Raw genomic sequence first — 20,783 nt, forward strand, 5'->3', positions numbered from 1 at the left:
GTATAAAAAAGAAAATAATAGCTATCTATCATTCCACTACCAAGCAGAGCTTATTACTCCATAGGTTTTACGCTTTAAACACTGAACTCAAACTTCTCAAACTTCTAAAGTCCAGTTATATACCTTGTTCTTTCAAAGCAGTCATGTCTTTTCCCACAGGAAATATCATATAAACATGTAAGATATAAAAAACATACTGCAACAGTATGGGGTTTCTTTACAAAGTATTTTCCTACAAAACCTCCACTTTCCAAACTCTAACATAGACTATTGAGCATTTATTAAAATAATAACAAGAGAATAAAAAGGAGGAGAAAGGGGAAGGGGCTCATCTCCAGACCCCTCCCCGGCTCCTCATGTTTGGGGCAGGATGCCCACTTTTCTTCCGAGTGGGAGGTTTTTCAGTCTTAGGGGCTGTAGCAAGGCGGCGAGGGACAGCCTGGGTAGGAATCTGGGAGTTAAGGGAAAAGAGAGAGAAAAGTCAGTGTCATATGTTCTCAATCCCCCAGCCCACTGAGGAAAGCCATAGTGCATGGGGAGAGCCACAGTCAATCACGGCAGGGAAAAGCCCACACTAAAGAGTGGGGACTGGAACTGAAGGGCCAGGCCACGGAGAGGTGAAGCCAGCAGGGAGTGTGCAAAGGTGAAGGAACTAGTCAATGAGAGCCCTTTTCTCCCCTGGTCCCTCACCTCTTTCCGGGGGATCTCACTCAAGCGGGAGTCCGAGTTCCTTCTGGGGACATTATCCCCTCGGCCATCGCTCCTGCCACACACAGCAGGGGTATGAGGATGGGGGAACAACTTCCCTCAATTTACCCAACACTGGATGGAAAAACAACTCCCCAACTTGTCTCTTAAGAATGAGAACAAACACGATAGATCTGAGGTTCAAATAGGAGGAGATATTAGTGGAATTAAATAAAGAATTATACTAGTCAAAATTCTAGGATTCTGAGTTTGTACTACAGGGTGAAAAGAGGAAGAAAAATAGACATGGGGAATATAATTTTTTTCATTTTTCTTTTTTAGAGATGGGGTCTCTAGAATGCAATGGTGTCAATCATAGCTCATGGCAGCCTCAAATTCTGGGGCTCAAGGCCACCTGCAAGTAGTTGGGACTAGAGCTGTGTGCCACCACACCCAGCTCATTTTTTTTTTTTTTTTTTTTTTGTAGAGATGGAGTTTTGCTATGTTTCCCAGGCTGGTCTCAAATTTCTAGCCCCAAGCAATCCTCTTGTCTCAACCTTGGACCACAGGTGTGAGCTACCAAGCCTGACCTGAGATTTTTTTTTTTTTTTTTACAAGTAAAGAAAAAAGCAGTAGAAAGGTGAGAGCAGTGAGAAAAGGAGATTTCTTTAGCTACATCTCATCCTTCACTTTCCTCCCCAGAAAAGGACAAAAAATTCTACTCAGTGTATAACATACACTCTCCACTCTTGTCAGGGCCTGGGACTGGCCAGGTCTCAGCCCGGCTTAACTAGGTTCTTAACTAGGTTCTGGACACGGACCACTAAGCTACCTTGCTCAGCAACAATTGCTCTTAGATGCCTGAGGGCTATCTACTTTAGCTGGAGAGAGAAAGAGTTCTAGAGAGATATAAGCAATCTTAGAATAGATAGATCTTAGTCTTTAGTAGAGCTTAGTGATCTTCAGCAGAGAGACGCTGTGCTGGCATTCTGCAGGCAGGAGAGGAGACAGAGCCAGAGTAAGCGGGTCCATGATAGAATGCGCATGCTCTCAACTGCCTTCTCTTCCAGCCTAATATAAGGCTGATCTCGTGCCTCTCAACACCACAGGTGTAGAGACTGCCAATTCACCAATGCTCTCATCTTGCAAGCTCTCATGCAAGAGCTAAATCCCCCTCTCCATGCTTTTTCACCAAGGTGTTCCATTATTGAGCTATACAGGTATTTCTTATAACTCTCACTCCTCCTAGCCATACTCTATATGGGCTGCTACAACTCTTTTGGCTTGATCAATTTCAGAGTCTATCTGCCAAATCCTTCCTCATCCCTCCCAGGTTTGTACCCGCTGTGTTCTGGCCTCTTCAGGTAGAGCAGCAGATCCTCAGCAGGCAGGGCCCCCCAGCCCCGAGCCTGGTAGAGTCGTAACAGCTGAGACACCTCCATCAGTTGCCTTGGGGATGTGAGCTCATCTCCACCTAAGAGACACATCAATCATGGTCATTCTCCTAGGACCCCCTACCCCAGGTCTCATGCCCTCTCCCAGGATATTAGGAAGGGCCTTAAGTTTCAGGTACTCGCTCCAGACCAAGAACCTTCTTTCTTTCTCTCCCTAGTAAACCATGATTTGCTTACCTTGCTCTGGGGAGCCACTGCTGGGACCATTGCCTTGTAAATGGGATGAGGGAAGCTCATGGACCCGGAAAAGACTAGATGCCATAGCTAAGGGAACCTTAGTTTTATGGACAGGGGGTGGAAGGCGTGGCACTTGAGGAGCTTCTTCCCAAGATGGGACAGTCAGAGGACCTAGCAAAAGGAAAGCAATCTATGAATCATGACATGGGGCAAAGAGCCAGAAATCCTGCCCCCCAGCATTTATTAGGATTTACCACCTTTGCCATCTCCTGAAAATTCATCCTTACGGATAATCAACTCCCATCTTTTCCAGCCCCCAGCCCCAACCCCTTCCAGAGCTGGAACTCACCAGACTTAGGGGGCAGCAGATCAACAGATGGGTTCTCATTGCTCTGAGGTACTGTCTCCAGCAGCTGAGGGGACAAGAAAATAAAGTTCCATAGAGGACTGATAAAGAGACCTAGGTATCTGAGGGATGCAGAGACTGGTGAAGTAAGAGCTAGGGTTGGTCACCTAAGTTCCAAAGGGAATTATGAAACAGGAATGACTGACTGAAGGAAGAAGCTGGGACAAAATATTAGTCCTAAAAAGAAAATGAAGGGCCAGGCATGGTGGCTAAGACCTGTAATCCAGTACTCTAGAAGACTGAGGCAGGAAGATCACTTGAGCTCAGGAGTTCAAGACCAGCCTGAGCAACATAGTGAGATCCCATTTCTACAAAAAGTTAGAAAAAATTAGCTGGGCATGGTGGTGTGCGTCTAAGGTCCTAGCTACTTTATAGGTTGAGGCAGGAGGATTGCTTGAGCCCAAGAGTTCAAGGCTACAGTGAGCTATGGACTGTGCCACTGCACTCCAACCTGGGTGACAGAACAAGACTCTGTTTCTAAAAAAATAAAAAAGAAAAGTAAGTAAGGGAATGAAGCCAGATTCCTGGATTCCTAGGAAAGAAGAAAGAGGGAATGAGGAATGGAAGAAGGAAATAAACTAATCTAGGTGGAATTTCTCTTACCTGCTGCAAAAAATTCTTGAGGCCCTCCAGCTGAGAAGCAGGTGGCAGCCCTTGCTTTAGGAAGCCTTCTTGCTCAGACCCAGGATCTTCCTCAGGGAATGGCCGTTCTGCCCTGTGATCAGGATGGAAGGCTCCAAGTGCAGAGGAGAAGGCCCCAGCTATAAAGTGAAACAGCTGTGTGTGGGTACATGCGTGTTGGAGGGAGGAGGGTCTCCTCCACAGATCGACTTGTCAAATACCTAGAAGCAAAGAGCCTAATGAATGTAAGAGAAATATCACAGCTAAGAGAAGGAGACATGGAAGTTTAAAAGAGATGGAGAAAGAAGGATTGACGGTGACTAGGAGATGGCACAGCTGAATTTCAAGATAGAAATACAGAAAGAAGAAAGCTGTGGTATCAAACTCTAAACAAATAAATACCAGTATAAACTCTTTAAAAAAAAAGAAATGATTGACAGGTTCTGGTCTCTTTATCAGAACATGCCCCCATTCTTTTACTACATAATTTAAAAATTTTAAATTCTGATACAGTTTATCCCTTGTTCTTAATTTGACCCATGTAGTGATGCTTGTACCACACAGAACACCCCCATCCATTCAAGTCACAGTCTTGATTTGGAGACTGTGACACCACAGCCAAAGTCAGCCAAATCCAATGGATGGTTAACAACCAATCTGATGGCCTCTTTTAACTGGACCTAAAAAAACGGAGACATCAATGTCTCTTTTTTTTTTTTTGTAGAGACAGAGTCTCACTGTACCACCCTCCGGTAGAGTGCCGTGGCGTCACACGGCTCACAGCAACCTCTAACTCTCGGGCTTACGCAATTCTCTTGCCTCAGCCTCCTGAGCAGCTGGGACTACAGGCGCCCACCACAACGCCCGGCTATTTTTTTGTTACAGTTTGGCCGGGGCTGGGTTTGAACCCGCCACCCTCGGCATATGGGGCCGGCGCCCTACTCACTGAGCCACAGGCGCCGCCCGACATCAATGTCTCTTTAAATACCTAGCATCTTAGTGACAGTCAGTGTGATGGCTGGACAAACTCATGCACAAGCCAAAGTTGTGAGTTCCAAGAAGCCTTCGTGGGAGAGAATGCTGGGCTAGCCAGAGAAAGGAACAGATGTGCAGGAGAGGTAGTGCCAACAGACTATTCAGGCCCACAAAGAGAAAGGACAGTTGCCTCAGTTCCTGACAGCACCCCTGTTCCCAGCTCCAGTTATTGTTAAGTCCAGTGGTACTGATTCCTTCAGATCTCATTCCCCATATTTGAACCAACATGAGCAGATTTCTGTGCCTTGCAACATATGCTCAATATGACATCTGAGAAACTAAATGCTCAAGTCCCTACAGAAAGGAAGATAGGTAAGAGGGGACCAATTCTTGCAAGTAAGGGGAACCCCAGTGACCTCTGTCCCCAGTTACCTGTGGGTGGAGGGAGATCTGGTTTGGGCTCCAGGGGCTGGAAGGAATGCTGGCTCTGGAAAGGGGGCCCCAGCAGGAGGCTAAGATCTGAGGAGGAACTACAGAGAACAGGAGGCACTCCAGGCAGCTCATCCCTTGCTTCCCGGCTCTGCTGCAATACAGGCTTTAGGGCCACGGCCACAGGAGGCATAGTCCAGACCCTCCTCTCCCCCTTCTCTGGCTCCTGAGGTACAGGGCTGGAGCGGCCAGTGGGAGGAACCTGGCCAAGAGAAAGGCAGAAAGAAGGATCAAAGCCAATGAGTTTAAAGAGTTAAGACATGGTACAGACACTTTAGTAAGATTATAAATTATTAAAACTTCCTGAAAAGGAGATTTGGTAACATCAAATTTATATCAAATTTTAAACTGCTTAATTTTTTTGTTTTTGTTTTTTTGAGACAGAGCCTCAAGCTGTCGCCCTGGGTAGAGTGCCATGGCATCACAGCCAACAGCAACCTCCAACTCCTGGGCTCAAGCGATTCTCCTGCCTCCATCTCCCAAGTAGCTAGGACTAAAGGCGCCCACCACACGCCTAGCTATTTTTTGGTTGCAGGCGTCGTTGTTTGGCGGGCCTGGCTGGATGCAAACCCGCCAGCTCAGGTGTATGTGGTTGGCGCCTTAGCTGCTTAAGCCACAGGCACCAAGCCATAAACCGCTTAATTTTGATTTTACAATTCTATTTCTAGAAATTTTATATATGTACTTACACAAAGATATATTAATGGTATTTATTGTAGTTCTGTTTGTAGATTCAAAATATAGGAAACACTTGATTGAATAAAATGTTGTACAGCAGTATATAGAAGGCAATCGTCTGGTGTATGGGCCAGGGAGGGGTGGGGAAGGGAAAGTGGGAAGACATTCAAGACACAAGCACAGTTGTTGCTTCTGGGGAGAGAAACTGGAAGAGTGAGACACAGGGACAAAATGGAGATCACATTTTACAGCATATCTTTTTGAACAGTTTGGACTGTTTTTACCATGTGCATTTTATTATCCTGAAAAATATTATAGCTAATAATTCATAATTAAAAGAAGGAAGTAGGAGATGCCATCATAAGAAGGGTTATAGGGAGACAGTACTCTATAGCAGGACTTAACAATAATCGTAGGCCCTTTCCCTCATTTAGCCGTCATTCTACAAAACTAATACCACATATTAATCATTACCTCTTGAGACTAGAAGAAAGTTATATCAATGGATGGGGCCAGTCTGAGTGAGCTACAGCCATGGAAAATAGATGAGATGGTTATTCTTTGGGAAAGTCTACCAAATTTTCCCCTGATGTAAGTCCTGGGAACTGAATTCAGGACATCCCTTGGGAGGGAGCTAGACTTCCAAAGATAGAATGTAGAACATAACACTGAATAGCTTAGCTCAAGCGGCAATGCATACTGGAGGGTTAAGAAGAGGGAGAGTAGTACTAAGCAGCTGGTTTGCCTCGTCCCAGTGGGCCTGCAGCATGGCTTGGAGTCGCTCTACCAGCTCTACCCGCTGTTCCTCTAGCTGTTGGTTCCCACTCTGTAGTTCCCGTACTCGCGCTTGCTCCCGGGCCAGTCTGAAGAAAACAGGAGAGAGGTTAAGTCATGGCCAGTAAGGAAGCAGAAATTTAAAGAATAAGAACCAGAATGAAATGTGAGACATCTGCAGTTTTTTTTTTTGTTTTGGTCGGGGCCGGGTTTGAACCCACCATCTCTGGTATATGGGGCCGACGCCCTACTCCTTGAGCCATAGGTGCTGCCCTGTGAGACATCTGAAATTCTGGAAAGAGCTAGGACTAATTTAGAAGAGGACAGATCTACCAAAGGAGTGGCTCTATACCATTCATTCCCGGTGTGGACTGTACCAATGGGAAAGGAGCTGAGGCCTAAAATGGACACTGCAGGGACCAGTACCTGAGTTCATAGTCCTGAGCCACCTGCTGCTGCCGTTCCTCTCGTTCTGCCATTTCCACCTTGAACTGAGCCAACTGACTGGCCAGTTCCTGCTGGTGCTGTCCAGTCAGGTCCTGCAACTGCTTCCTAAGAGGGCATAGGTGAGAAAAGAGGACTGAAATTGGATTTAAAAAAATGGCCACATGGGTGGCGCCTGTGGCTCAGTCGGTAAGGCGCCGGCCCCATATACCGAGGGTGGCGGGTTCAAACCCAGCCCCGGCCAAACTGCAACCAAAAAATAGCCGGGCGTTGTGGCGGGCGCCTGTAGTCCCAGCTGCTCGGGAGGCTGAGGCAAGAGAATCGCTTAAGCCCGGGAGTTGGAGGTTGCTGTGAGCTGTGTGAGGCCATGGCACTCTACCGAGGGCCATAAAGTGAGACTGTCTCTACAAAAAAAAAAAAAAATGGCCACATGAGAAAAAGACATCATGGGTGCATGTGAGAGTGAACTACACAGTACAGTCAGCCAGCCTGGCCACAGCACAGGACAAAAAAAGAACAAGACTGGAGTCTTATGGGAGAGTGATGTATTTAAGAAGTGTTTCCAGAAAATATTGATGGGGGTGAGGAGAAGTGAGACTGAGCTGGGAAGGAGGCTCAATCCCACAGAGCAGCTCTGAAGACAGCACAGCGCAGATGCCTCAGCACTGTCCCGGCAAGGGGGTTGGGAAGTCTAGTCCTGTCCCAAAAGAGACTTAGGTCCTCGCTGAGGGATTGAAAGTATTCTGGGAGCCAGCATGTTAGAAAATGGTAAAGACATCCATGAAGATGTAGGCAGGGCACTAATAATACCTGCTGGGGAGAAGCAGCATCCAGTAAGTCCCATACCTGTGATGTTCCCTCAGGGAGGCTGTCTGCCGAAGGTTGCTCTCCTGAGCCTGAGCCAGCCGCTCTGTCACCCGCTGCTCTAGCTGCATAGCCAGCTCCGACTCCATCTGGATCCGCTGGCTTTCATATCGGGCCTGAGAGTTAAGGAGGGTGGGAGAATGATCAGCCCAATTCTGTTTGAGTTTAGAAGAGGATGAAGGATATAATGTAGATAAAATCCAGTACCAACTTTTGCCCTCAGAGGGATGAAGAAAAAACATTTTTACCACAAGAAATGAAAGCGGTTCCCTTTCCTTATTAAACAATGAGGTGCTCACACCTTATATGTACAACAAAGTGAAAATGACTTAGGCAAAAGATATATATTTTTTAGCCAAAAGAAATGCCAGTAATTAAATCCATTATAGGTGTCTTAGATAACATAAACAGTCCCCCAAATACAGTACCTGAAACCCAGCAGGCATTCAATAAATCTCAGTGTCCTTTCTTTTGTAAGCAATTAATCTATAATTGCTGTCTCCATTTTCTCAGCTTATATTCCTTCTTTAACTCACTAAAATCTGATTTCCATGTAGAGTACTTCATTGCAAATAAGTTAATTTCTAAATCCAGTGATAGTTTTTTCTCAGTCTTTATCGCATACAATCTCACTGTAATATCTGACATTCTATGTCAATACTTCCTACTAAAATCATTTTCCCCTCAGCTCCCAAGATACCACCAATCCCTCATTTTCATTCTATTGACTCAGCCTCAGCTCACTGCTCTTCCTCCAACTGCCCACAAAGGCTGAATGTTTCCTTGAGTTCTTAGTCCTTTTTTTTTTTTTTACTATTTACTAACATTCTTATCTTAGATCACTGGTGATTTTAGACGTGTATGACAAACTCTGGCATTTAGGCCACACTTTTTGCTACCATTTATACCTTAACACTTCCTAAATCTCTCTTTAGCCACAAGGGGTATCCAACCTTTTTTCTTTTCTGCCACACACTGAAAGAATAAGAATTGTCTTGGGCCACCTATTAAATACACAGACACTAACAAAAGCTGAAGAACAAACAAAAAAGTCCATGTATACTTTTTGTAATATCAGACACCACAGATAAGCAAAACAGTCCTCAAATAATCTGCATGTGGCCTGCAGGACTCAGGTTGGACACCCCTGGGCCCCAGTAGACCTTTACTCCAAGCTTTAAGTCCATATACCCCTTAACCTAATGAGGAGTTCTATTTGGAAACACCCCAAATAGAACACATCTAAAATTCTGCTCATTTGAAGCTGGGCAAGGTGGCTCACACTTGTAATCCTAGCACTCTGGGAGGCTGAGGTGGGTGGATTGACCTGAGTTCACAGGCTCAAAACCAACCCTGAGCCAAGTGAGTCCCCGTCTCTAAAAATAGCTGTTCATTGTGGTGGGCACCTGTAGTCTCAGCTACTCGGGAGGCTGAGGCAAGAGAATCGCTTGAGCCCAAGAGTTGGAAGTTGGAAGTGCTATGACACCACAGCACTCTATGGAGGGTGACAAAGTGAGACTCTGTCTCAAAAATAAATAAATAAAATTGTGCTCATTTGGTTTTTTACCCTCAAATCTTCTACTTCCTATTATATTTCTTGCCTTAGTTAATGGCACTGCTCCTCAATGAAAACCCAAACTATCTGAAACCTTCACTCCTACTTCTTTCCCCCTCTTCCAACTGGTTATTCAGATCTACTTTTTTAATGTCTCCCTAATATACCCCTCTACCCACTGCTACATTAATTCAACATTATTTCAAATCTGTTATAATTTACCTCCCTGACTCTTATTTAGGCCCCAATAGATCTTCCACATTGTGTCTGACTAAATATTCTAAAATACAAATATATTCAATTTATTCCTCAATTAAAACCCTTCAAACGGTCCCGTTTTCTAAAGAATAAATTTCTGACTGCTTAAATGGCTCACAAGATCCTGCAGGATCTCCTACCATCCATCTACCTCATCTCTCCCAGTATAGACTCCAATCAAACTAAACTCCTTGCAGTTATTGGCCTTTTTTGTTCTTTTTTTTTTAAGAGACAGACTCTCACTTTATTGCCCTTGGTAGATTGCCATGGTGTCACAGCTCACAGCAACCTCCAATTTCTGGGCTTAGGCAATTCTCTTGCCTCAGCCTCCTGAATAGCTGGGACTACAGGCACCTGCCACAATGCCTGGCTATATTTTTGTTGCAGTCTGGCTGGGGCCGGGTTCAAACCCATCACCTTGGGGCCGGCGCCCTACCCACTAAGCCACAGGTGCTGCCCTATCTGAATTCTTTTAATGAAAAAATTTTAAATGTATTCCCTTTTAGCCAGAAATCCCACTTTTAAGAATCTATCCTAGTCTTGGTGCCTGTAGCACAGTGGTTATGGAGCCAGCTACATACACTGAGGCTGGCGGGTTTGAACCCAGCCCAGGCCAGCTAAACAATGACAACTGCAACAAAAAATAGCCAGGTGTTGTGGCGGGCGCCTGTAGTCCCAGATACTTGGGAGGCTCAGGCAAGATAACCGCTTAAGCCCAACAGTTTGAGGTTCCTGTGAGCTGTGACCCCATGGCACTCTACCAAGGGCAACAAAGTAAGACTCTGTCTCAAAAAAAAAAAAAAAAAGGAATCTGGAGGCACCTGTAGCTCAATAGTTAGGGCGCTGGCCACATACACCCAGGCTGGCAGTTCGAACCTGTTCTGGGCCAGCTAAACAACAATGACAATGGCAACAAAAAAATATAGCCAGGTGTTGTGGCAGGTGCCTGTAGTCCCAGCTACTTGGGAGGCTGAGGCAAGAGAATCACTTAAGCCCAAGAGTTTGAAGTTGCTGTAAGCTGTGACGCCACCACACTCTCTCGAGGGTGACATAGTGAGACTCTGTCTCAAAAAGAAAAAAAAAAGAATCTATCCTACAGAAAGATTTGTAAAGGTGCCAATGATTTATGTACACTGATATTCACTGCAGTACTGTTTTTTTTTTTTCTGCTTCAGGGGAAAGCGCGAACGCAGTCCCCCACTCACAAATTATGCAGTCGAGTTTCCCACATTTGGGGAAATCGCAGGGGTCAGCACATCCGGAGTGCAATGGATAAGCCTCGCCCTGGGAAAACCACCTTCGTGATTATGGTATCTCCCCTGCCAGGTAAGTATACTGCAGTACTGTTTTTAACAAAGAAAATTGGTATTGATGTAAATGTATTGACACGAAAAGATGTCTATGATATATTGCGAGGTTAAAAAAAAAGTTTACAGCAAACACATAGCATATTCACTTTTTTCTTTTTTTTGTGTTGAGACAAAGTCGCACTTTGTTGCCCTGGGAAGAGTGCCGTGGTGTCATAGCTTGCAGCAACCTCCAACTCTGGGGCTCAAGCCATTCTCCTGCCTCCCGGATACCTGGGACTACAGGCACCTGGGACTACAGGACCCTGCCACAACGCCCAGCTACTTTTAGAGACAGGGACTCGTTCTGACTCAGGTTGGATTCCAGCCTGTGAGCTCAGGCAATCCACCTACCTCATCCTCCCAGAGTTGCAGGATTATAGGTATGAGCCACCACACCTGGCTTAATATTCACATTTTTAAAAAAGGGACCAACCATATACTCATTTATGAAAAGGTTCTGGAAGGACACACACCACGTGGTGTGATAAGAGAAGGCAACCATCATTTTTTACTTCTGTATTATTTGAACTTGCTTTATAGACTACTTTTATATATTAAAAAAAAATTTATAGGTTTCTAGAAAGTCTACCTCAACCTGTCAATGCAGAATTGATGGCTTCTTTGTTGTTGATATTTAAACTTTGATAAGTAATTTTGATAACATAAATATGAATGTTATAACTGCTAAAGTAATCCCTAAAAATATTAAACGAACAGAAACAGAGTTACTGCTTTTAAAACTAGTTGAGGAAAAAAGTGGAACAACCAATCTAAAAGATGATGAGAGGAAAGGAAAATAAACACTGAATAAGCAAGACAAGATTAGATATAAAAAAGCCATACATCCAAGTATGAATAAATAAATAAAATGTAAATGAATTTAATGTTCTAGTTAAAAGGAAAATATATGAAAGTTGAAAGTAAAGAGGTTGGAAAAATTTTTGTTACATAAACTCTATTAAAAAAAGTAAAAAGTGGGCGGTACTTGTGGCTCAGTGGGTAGGGGCATGGCCCCATATACCGAAGGTGGAGGGCTCAAACCTGGCCTGGCCAAACTGCAACAAAAAAAGTCAGGTGTTGTGGCGGCGCCTGTAGTCCCAGCTACTGGGGAGGCTGAGGCAAGAGAATCACTTAAGCCCAGGAGTTGGAGGTTGCTGTGAGCTGTGATGCTATAGCACTCTACCAAGGGCAATAAAGTGACTCTGTCTCTAAAAAAAAAAAAAAAGTGGGCGGCGCCTGTGGCTCAAGGTACGGGGCCTGTAGCTCAAGCGGCTAGGGCACCAGCCACATATATAGGAGCTGGCAGGTTTGAATCCAGCCCGGGCCCTCAGAGTGAGATTTTTTTTTGAGACAGAGTCTCACTATGTCGCCCTCAGTACAGTGCAGTGGCATCACAGCTCACAGCAACCTCAAACTGGGCTTAAACGACTTTCTTGCCTCAGTCTCTCAAGTAGCTGGGACTACAGGTGCCTGCCACAATGCCAGACTATTTTTTGTTGCAGTTGTCATTGTTGTTTAGCTGCACCAAGCCGGGCCCAAACCCACCAGCCCCGGTGTATGTGGCCGGTGCCGTGACCCCTGAGCTTCGGCCACTGAGCCTGAAGTTAGTATTTTAATGATGAAATTTTTGAGATTCTTTAGGATTCATGAATCGGTGGAGTGGTATCTTTCATCGGTTCTGGAAAATTTTCATTCATTATCCCTGCATATTGCCTCTGCTTCATTGTCTCCATCATCTTTTTCTAAAAACTGATTAAATGTATATTGAAACTTCTCCCTGTATATGTGTTGCTCACCCTTGATATTTTGTATTTTCCATCTTGTGTTTTCATGGCTCACTTTGAGTAATTTCTTATTTGTCTTCCAGTTCACTAACTGTTTAACTTTACCTAACTTAACTGTTAAATCCAGCCACTGAGTTTTAAATTTTATTTATTTATTTTTTATTTCTCAAAGTACTATTGAAATTTATTTTCAAATCTTAGTTTCCATAGTTTATTGTTCTCTGATATTTTCAAGTAGTTTATTATTTAAAACACAGTAAACACAGTTTTATTGTCTACGGATAGAAATTTCAATATTTGAAATATTTGAGGATCCTTTTCTGTTGTTTCTTGTTTTTGCTGAGTCTAGTTTTCTTGAATCCTGGTTATTTTTTATTGTGTACTAGATATTATATTTGAATAATTATAGGAATAATTTGAGGCCTACATGAAAGTGCTTGTCCCACAGAAAATCTGCAATTTAAACTGAATTTTCAAGGTTGAGATCCCTGGATGATTCAAGCTGAACTTTAATATTATATTTAATTCAAGTTTTTCTAGCCAGAGAAATAATCTCAGTAACTTAATTTCCTAGTACTTGAAACATAAAAATCTACTTCCTCTCTTCTTATACTCTGGAATAGTTTATAAGATTGGAATTAATGTATGCTTCTTGAATATTTGTAATTGACTACTGATTCTAACATTCACGGGAATATTTAGGTTTTCTATTTTTTCTTCAATTATTTTTGGTACACATTGTCATGTTCTTGCTCTACACACACACACGTTTATCCATTTAGTGTAAATTTTCTAATTTATTGACTTAAAAGTTCTTAATTTTATCTTTTTAATGTCTGTGGCATCTGTAAATTATGTCTAATGTTTTATTCCTGATATTGTTCATTTGTTTCATTTCTGTCATCTTTTATTAAATGATATTGCTTATAGCTTAATTGAATATATTTTCAGAGAATTTGCTTTTGGCTTTTTTTATCTTTGCTTTCTATTTTATTAATGTATATACTTTATTTCATTTTTTTTTTTTTGAGACAGAATCTCACTATGTCACCCTCAGTAGAGTGCCATGACATCACAGCTCACAGCAACCTCAAACTCTTGGACTTAAGCAATTCTCTTGCCTCAGCCTCCCAAGTAGTTGGGACTACAGGTACCAGTCACAACACCCAGCTATTTTTTGGTTGTAGTTGTCACTGTTGTTTGGAAGGCCCATGCTGGGTTTAAACCCGCCAGCTCTGGTATATGTGGCCGGTGCCCTAGCCACTGAGTTACAAGCGCTGGGTCTTTATCTCATTTCTTGTATTTTTTTTGGTTTTATTGTATTCGGTATTTTTTTAATCTTAAGATGGATGCTTACTCATTCATTTTCAGCCTTCTTTTATAAATTTCTCCATAAGTATTAAGTACATCCTACAGCATATTTTTTGTAGTATTTTTCCTATTTGGTTCTGAATAAAACTTAATTTTTGATATGATTACTCTTCTGAACTCCTTGGTTGTTTTCAAACATATGAGAGTTTCCTAATTCTGTTTTTATTATTCATTTTTATTATTCATTTATATTATTCATTGTGATTAGAGAAATTTTTTTTTAACTTCTTTAAATAATCCACTCAACTTTTTGTTTTGAAATATTTCAAACCTAAAGAAATGTTATAAGAACAGTATAATGAATACAATTAGATTCTAGAGTTGGCATTTTGCTACATTTGTCTTATTTCTCCATACCTCGTTCTCTTTCTCCCTCCTACCTGCCTCTTTCTTTCAACTTGTAGACATCACCAAAAAAGAGCCCATTTTTATTATTTAAATTCTTTTAAATTTAATAAAATTTCTTTCATGGCTAAGTGTGTGATCCTTTTTTCTGAATATTTTATATATGCTTAAAAATTTGTATTTTTATAGTTGTTGGATACAGTTTTGTACATGTGATTATTAGTTTGTTAACTATGCTGTTTAAATCATTCATATCCTTACTGACTTTTTCTTTTAAAATTGCACTCTGAGAGGCTTGACACCCATTGCACAGTGGATATGGCACTGGCCACATACGCAGCGGCTGGTGGGTTAGAACCTGGCTCGGGCCAGCTAAACAACAATGACAACTGCAACAAAAAATAGCCGGGTGTTGTGGCAGGCGCCTGTAGTCCCAGCTACTTGGGAGGCTGAGGCAAGAGAATAGCTTAAGCCCTAGAGTTTGAGGTTGCTGTGAGCTATGATGGCACAACACTCTACCAAGGGCGAAATAGTGAGACTGTCTTACAAAAAAAAAAAAAAATACTAACTTCATACTCTGAAGAACTTGAAAAAATAATTCATTTTGTATGAAACCAGAAATAAAAAACCCTATAACCAAAGTTATTCTTAGTAATACAAACAAAGTCAGAGGCATCACTCTACCAGACTTCAGATTATATTACAAGTCCATAGTGATCAAAATACCAAAGGTACTGGCAGTACAAAAATAGACATAGACATATATGGAACAGAATAGAAAACCTACACATGAAACCAGCCTCTTATCACCATCTAATCTTTGATAAACCAAACCAAAGCACACACTGGGGAAAAGAACTGCTATTCAATAAATGGTGCTGGGAAAACTGGTTAACCAAATGTAAAAGACTGAAACTAGGCTTGGCACCTGTAGTTCAGTGGTTAGGGGCTGGCCAGGGCCTGCTAAACAACAATGACAACAATAACAACAACAACAACAACAACAAATAGCCGGGCATTGTGGCAGACGCCTGTAGTACTAGCTACTTGAGAGGCTGAGGCAAGAGAATTGCTTACGCCCAGGAGTCTGAGGTTGCTGTGAGCTGTGACTTCACAGCACTTCACTGAGGGGGACAAAGTAAGACTCTGTCTGAAAAAAAAGAAGATTGAAACTGGATCCACACCTTTCACCACTTACAAAAACTGACTCAAGATAGATAAAAGAGTTAAATCTAAGACGTGAAATGATAAAAATCTTAGAAAGAAGTACGGGGAAAAACTCTTGATGATGTTGGCTTGGGGAAAGATTTTATGAAAAAAACTTCATTGGTAATCACAACAACAAAAGTAAACAAATGGGACTTAATTAAGCCAAAAATCTGCACAGCTAAGGACACAACAACTAAAGCAAATAAACAACCTTCAGAATGGGAAAAGATATTTGCTTGTTATGAATCTGACAAAGGATTGACAATTAGAATCTATAGAGAACTTGACATTAATTAACAAAAAAAGAGCAAACAATCTCATCTATCACTGGGCAAGAGACATGAACAGAACTTTCTCTGTAGAAGACACATGAATGGCAACAAACATAGGAGAAAATGATAATCATCCATAATTATCAGAGAAATACAAATCAAAACCACCCTGAAATATTACTTAACCCCAATAAGATTATCCCACATCACAAATTCCCAAAGTTGCAGGTGCTGGCATGGATAGGAAGAGAAGGGATCACTTTTACACTGTTAGTGAGACTTCAAACTAATACAGCCTCTTTGGAAAGAAGTATGGAGAATCCTCAAAGAATTCAAAATAGACCTTCCATTTGATCCTGCAATCCAATTTCTACGCAGAAGAAAAAAAACATTTTATCATAGGACATTTGCACTTTTGCACTAGATTGTTCACTGCGGCTCAATTTATAATCAACAAGATATGGAAATTCTGACAAGATGGGTCCCAAGTACCCATCAACTCAGGAATGGATTAATAAATTGTAGTATATGTATACCATGGAATATACCATTCAGCCATAAAAAAGATGGAGACTTTACATCTTTTGTATTAACCTGGATGGAGCTGAAACACCTTCTTCTTAGTAAAGTATCACAAGAATGGAAAAGAAAGTATCCAATGTACTCATTACTAATATGAAGCCAGTAGATTAATATACAGTAAAAGAAGAGGAGGGAGAAAAGAAAGAAGAAAAGAGAAGGGGGTTGGTATGCTCCCACCTAACTGGTACAATGTAAGGGTATGTGGCACACCTTTTGGGTGCGGAACACAACTACAATAGGGACCTTACCTAATAAATGTAAACATGGTAAACTAATCATTTGTACCCTGATATTAATCTGAAATTAAAAAAAAAATCTCAAAAAGGATTATTCTTTTAAAAATCCACACTAGATCTACTCAAGTAAAACTGATAAAAACTACAAAGAAAACATTTTAAAAGCAAGAGTAGTCAACTGAGGGCTATCTTCTTTACAGCAGTAATGGAAGCCAGAATGATATTTATGTTGAAACAACTGTCAACCTAAAATTCTATAGCTAGGGGCGGCGCCTGTGGCTCAGTGAGTAGGGCGCCGGCCCCATATACCAAGGGTGGCGGGTTCAAACCCAGCCCCGGCCAAACTGCAACAAAAAAAATAGCCGGGCGTTGTGGTGGGTGCCTGTAGTCCCAGCTGCTCAGGAGGCTGAGGCAAGAGAATCGCGTAAGCCCAAGAGTTAGAGGTTGCTGTGAGCCGTGTCACGCCACGGTACTCTACCCGAGGGCAGTACAGTGAGACTCTGTCTCTACAAAAAAAAAAAAAAAAAAAATTCTATACCTAGGAACTCCTCTAAAAATGAATTCAGGCTGGGCATGGTAGCTCACACCTATAATCTTAGCACTCTGGGAGGCCCAGGTAGGAGGACTGTTTGAGGTCAGGAGCTTGAGACCAGCCAGAGCAAGAGTGAGACCCTGTCTCTACAAAAAGTAGAAAAATTAGCTGGGCATGGTGGCACATGCCTATAGTCCAGCTACTTGGGAGGTTGAGGAAGAGGAAGAGGAAGACCACTCAAGCCCAGGAGTTTGAGGTTGTAGTGATCCAGGATTTCACCAATGCACTCTAGCCTGGACAAATAAGTGAGACCCTGTCTCACGAAAAGAAAAAAGTAAAATAAAGACATTTACATTTCAAACTAAAATAAATAAATAAGAGATTTTTGTCACCAAGAAAAAATCCAGACAGAAGGTCTGAGTTCAAGAAAAGAAAGATGAGCAAAGTAAATTATATGGATACTTCTAAATGAATATTGATTTTACAATGTCTTATGGAGGTTTTTTATTTAACAAAACAAAATTTAAAATCTGAAGTATGATGTCAAAAAAAATTTTGGAGTAGGAAACTCCACAGCTCAATGCTCAGTCCTTCCATCAAAATAATCCTCTAGCTGTAAAAAAAACAATATTGGAATCAATTATTTCAAAACCCTGGAGGCTGAGCAGTCTTTTATAGCAACTCAGAGAATGCCTGATGAAGGGAAAGCTTGCTGAATTTCAGTAAGAGCACCCTTGGGTGTGTATAGCACCTACAATTCCCCATTCCATAACCCTACCCTGGCCATGAGAATGGCAGCCCATATTACTACGGCTACTGGCTAGAGCAAGAGTAGTAGTAAGGACCTTGTCCTCCAAAAACATGGGATTATATGCTTTCCTAGAAGCCAGAGTAGACAAATACCATTGTTTCAGACCCTCCTTGGGCTACAGCTGCTTTTTGGAACATCAATCAATCAGAAATTTCAGGAGATATACATGCTTTTGTTCGGGGGTAGGATCTAGGTATTTAAGAAAATCTCTGGAAGATGGCGGCTGAATAACAGCTTCCCCACAACTGGGCATGGTGAGTCTGGAGAGATAAGACTCCAGGCATCTCTGGCTGGTGGGATCTGCCTATAATCATCCCTTTGAGGATACAGGGAGTCAGCAAGGGACTTCTGGACCCCAAGAGGAGGACAAAAACAGTGGAAAACTAGCAAGTGGTTGCATGTGTTCGATAGATCTAATTCCGCCAGCAACCGTAAGTATAAGCAGCAGTGAGACTGCAAACCGAAAAGGCCTTACCTGTGAACTGTTTCGGTGTTTTTGGACTTGGCACTCAGTTCATCTGCCTTGGGGAGAGCTTGAGCAGGAGTGTGGAGAACTTTGGGCATTGTCTAGGGCCTCAGACTGAGCCGCTGAGCCAGACGGAGCTAATAGTATTTGGCTGTGGGCCACAGGGAGCCATTGTGAGAGAACTGCCCTGGCAAGCTCTGCCCTCAGGGTTGCACAGCAGGAGCTAGTAGTAACCTAGTGACTGAGCAGCCTAAAGGCGGGACTGAGCTGCCTGACAGCCTTAACCCTCAGAGGCAGAGTGAGACCAGTTTTGGCATACTGGAGCCTCGGGCTGTTGCCCTAGGTAGAGTGCCGTGGTATCACAGCCCATAGCAACCTCAAACTCCCAGGCTTGGCACCACCTGGACCTCCATAAGACCTGCGCCCGCCAGGCCTCCGCATGCCCTGACCAGGAACTGCGGGAACTGCACAACCCTAAGTCCTCCCTCCCTCCTGTACCCTCCATGCCTCCACACCGGCCCACTCGTTTGGCCAGGGACACTGGTAGCCAGGTGCCCTCCGGAGCCTTCCCTGCCTCTGCGCAGAGCCCTTCTCCTGGCCAGAGACTGCTGGAGCCTTGGGCTCTCTGTGCCAAACTCACTGGGCGCCAGGCACTCCCAGAACTGTGCGCATGACCTCCCGCCCTGTTGCTGGATCTGGGTGTGTCACACTCTGGAGCTGCTTCCAAAACCAGAACTCCCTAGCTGGGGCAGCCGCAGAGGAACTACACAGGGTCACTCCCTACAAAGACCCAGCAACAATAGAGTGATCCTGCTGGGGTCTAATCTTGGAGAGACACCTCCCCAACTCTGAGGATGGCCAGAGGCAACAGTGAAAAACAATCATGAGGTGAAATCAACAGAAAAACTCTGGCAATATAAATAATCAGAGTAGATCAACTCCCCCAAGGATCAATGGGGCAGATAGAGCACAAGATCCCATGCACAAACAAATAACTGAGATGTCAGAAATTGAATTCAGAATCTGTATAGCAAATAAAATCGAATTAGAATTCCAATTAGTAACCCAAAATATATCTCAAGAATTCAATGAATTCAAAGACCAAATGACCAAAGATATTGACACACTGAGACAAGAAGTTGCAGCCCTCAAAGATCTGAGAAACACAGTAGAATCCCTCAGCAACAGAATGGAGCAAACAGAAGAAAGGATTTCTGACATTGAAGACAAAGCTTTTGAATGCTCCCAAACTCTCAAAGAGGAAGAGAAATGGAGAGCAAAAATAGATCATTCTCTCAGAGAGCTCTGGGACAATTCTAAGAAAATCAATATTCGTCTTATAGGGATCCCCGAAAGCAACGAAGTGACTTCACAAGGCACAGAGTCTCTTCTCCATGAGATTATGAAGGAGAACTTTTCAGACATGCCAGGAGATTCTGAAATTCAGATAGCAGACAGTTTCAGAAAACCAGCATGACTCAACCCAAATAAGACATCCCCAGACACATCATAATCAATTTTACTAAAGTTAATATGAAGGAGAAAATTCTGAAAGCAGCCAGACGAAAGAAAACCATCACCTACAAGGGAAAGAATATTAGAATAACTGCAGATCTCTCTGCTGAAACCTTTCAAGCTAGAAGAGGATGGTCATCGATGTTTAATCTCCTAAAACAAAACAACTTTCAACCCAGGATCCTGTACCCAGCTAAACTGAGTTTCATTTATGACAGAGAAATTAAATACTTCAATGACATTCACATGTTGAAGAAATTTGCCATAATTAAACCAGCTCTCCAGGATATTCTCAGACCTATCCTCCCTAAAGACCAGCGTCATCCTCCACCACAAAAGTAAACCCATCCATAAAATTCTGATCAAATTCCAACTTCCACAGTTGCAAAAGGATTAAAAATGTCCAATGGACTCTCGAAAGGCTTATCAATATTCTCAATTAATGTGAATCGTTTAAATTGTCCTCTAAAGAGGCACAGGTTGGCTGACTGGATACAAAAACTCAAGCCAGATACCTGCTGCATACAAGAAATGCATCTTACATTAAAAGACAAATATAGACTCAAGGTTAAGGGATGGTCATCTATACTCCTGGCAAATGGAAAGCAGAAAAAAGCAGACATTGCTATCCTATTCGCAGATGCAATAGGCTTTAAACCAACCGAAATAAGGAAGGATAAGGATGGACACTTCATATTTGTTAAAGGTAATACTAAATATGATGAGATCTCAATTATTAATATTTATGCACCCAATCAGAACGCACCTCAATTTATAAGAGAAACTCTAACAGACATGAGCAACTTGATCTCCTCCAGTTGCATAGTAGTTGGAGATTTTAACACCCCTTTAGCAGTGCTGGATAGATCCTCCAAAAAGAAGCTAAGCAAAGAAATTTTAGATTAAACTTAACCATTCAACATCTGGAC

At 42.5% G+C, this 20,783-nt stretch overlaps 1 protein-coding gene and 1 non-coding gene across 3 annotated transcripts in view; both read right to left on the reverse strand.

Moving 5' to 3' along the window:
- Nucleotides 1–264: 264 nt before the first annotated feature.
- CNTROB (centrobin, centriole duplication and spindle assembly protein) overlaps nt 265–20,783 on the reverse strand; it is a 38,933-nt gene continuing 18,414 nt past the window's right edge. For both annotated transcript variants that reach the window (XM_053569893.1, XM_053569894.1), the window contains 10 exons: nt 7,552–7,685; nt 6,688–6,813; nt 6,188–6,350; nt 4,753–5,011; nt 3,328–3,485; nt 2,668–2,731; nt 2,319–2,489; nt 2,029–2,161; nt 691–763; nt 265–451 (listed from right to left, as the gene is read on the reverse strand). In XM_053569893.1, coding sequence (XP_053425868.1) covers nt 329–451; nt 691–763; nt 2,029–2,161; nt 2,319–2,489; nt 2,668–2,731; nt 3,328–3,485; nt 4,753–5,011; nt 6,188–6,350; nt 6,688–6,813; nt 7,552–7,685 — 1,404 coding nt within the window. In that variant the 3' untranslated portion in view covers nt 265–328. The remainder of the gene's footprint in view (nt 452–690; nt 764–2,028; nt 2,162–2,318; nt 2,490–2,667; nt 2,732–3,327; nt 3,486–4,752; nt 5,012–6,187; nt 6,351–6,687; nt 6,814–7,551; nt 7,686–20,783) is intronic.
- Nucleotides 10,555–10,716, reverse strand: LOC128571381 (U1 spliceosomal RNA). Its single transcript, XR_008375808.1, has one exon. It is a non-coding gene; the product is annotated as a U1 spliceosomal RNA (small nuclear RNA).

Source organism: Nycticebus coucang, chromosome 18 (genome assembly GCF_027406575.1).
Source record: "Nycticebus coucang isolate mNycCou1 chromosome 18, mNycCou1.pri, whole genome shotgun sequence".
Taxonomy (NCBI): domain Eukaryota; kingdom Metazoa; phylum Chordata; class Mammalia; order Primates; family Lorisidae; genus Nycticebus; species Nycticebus coucang.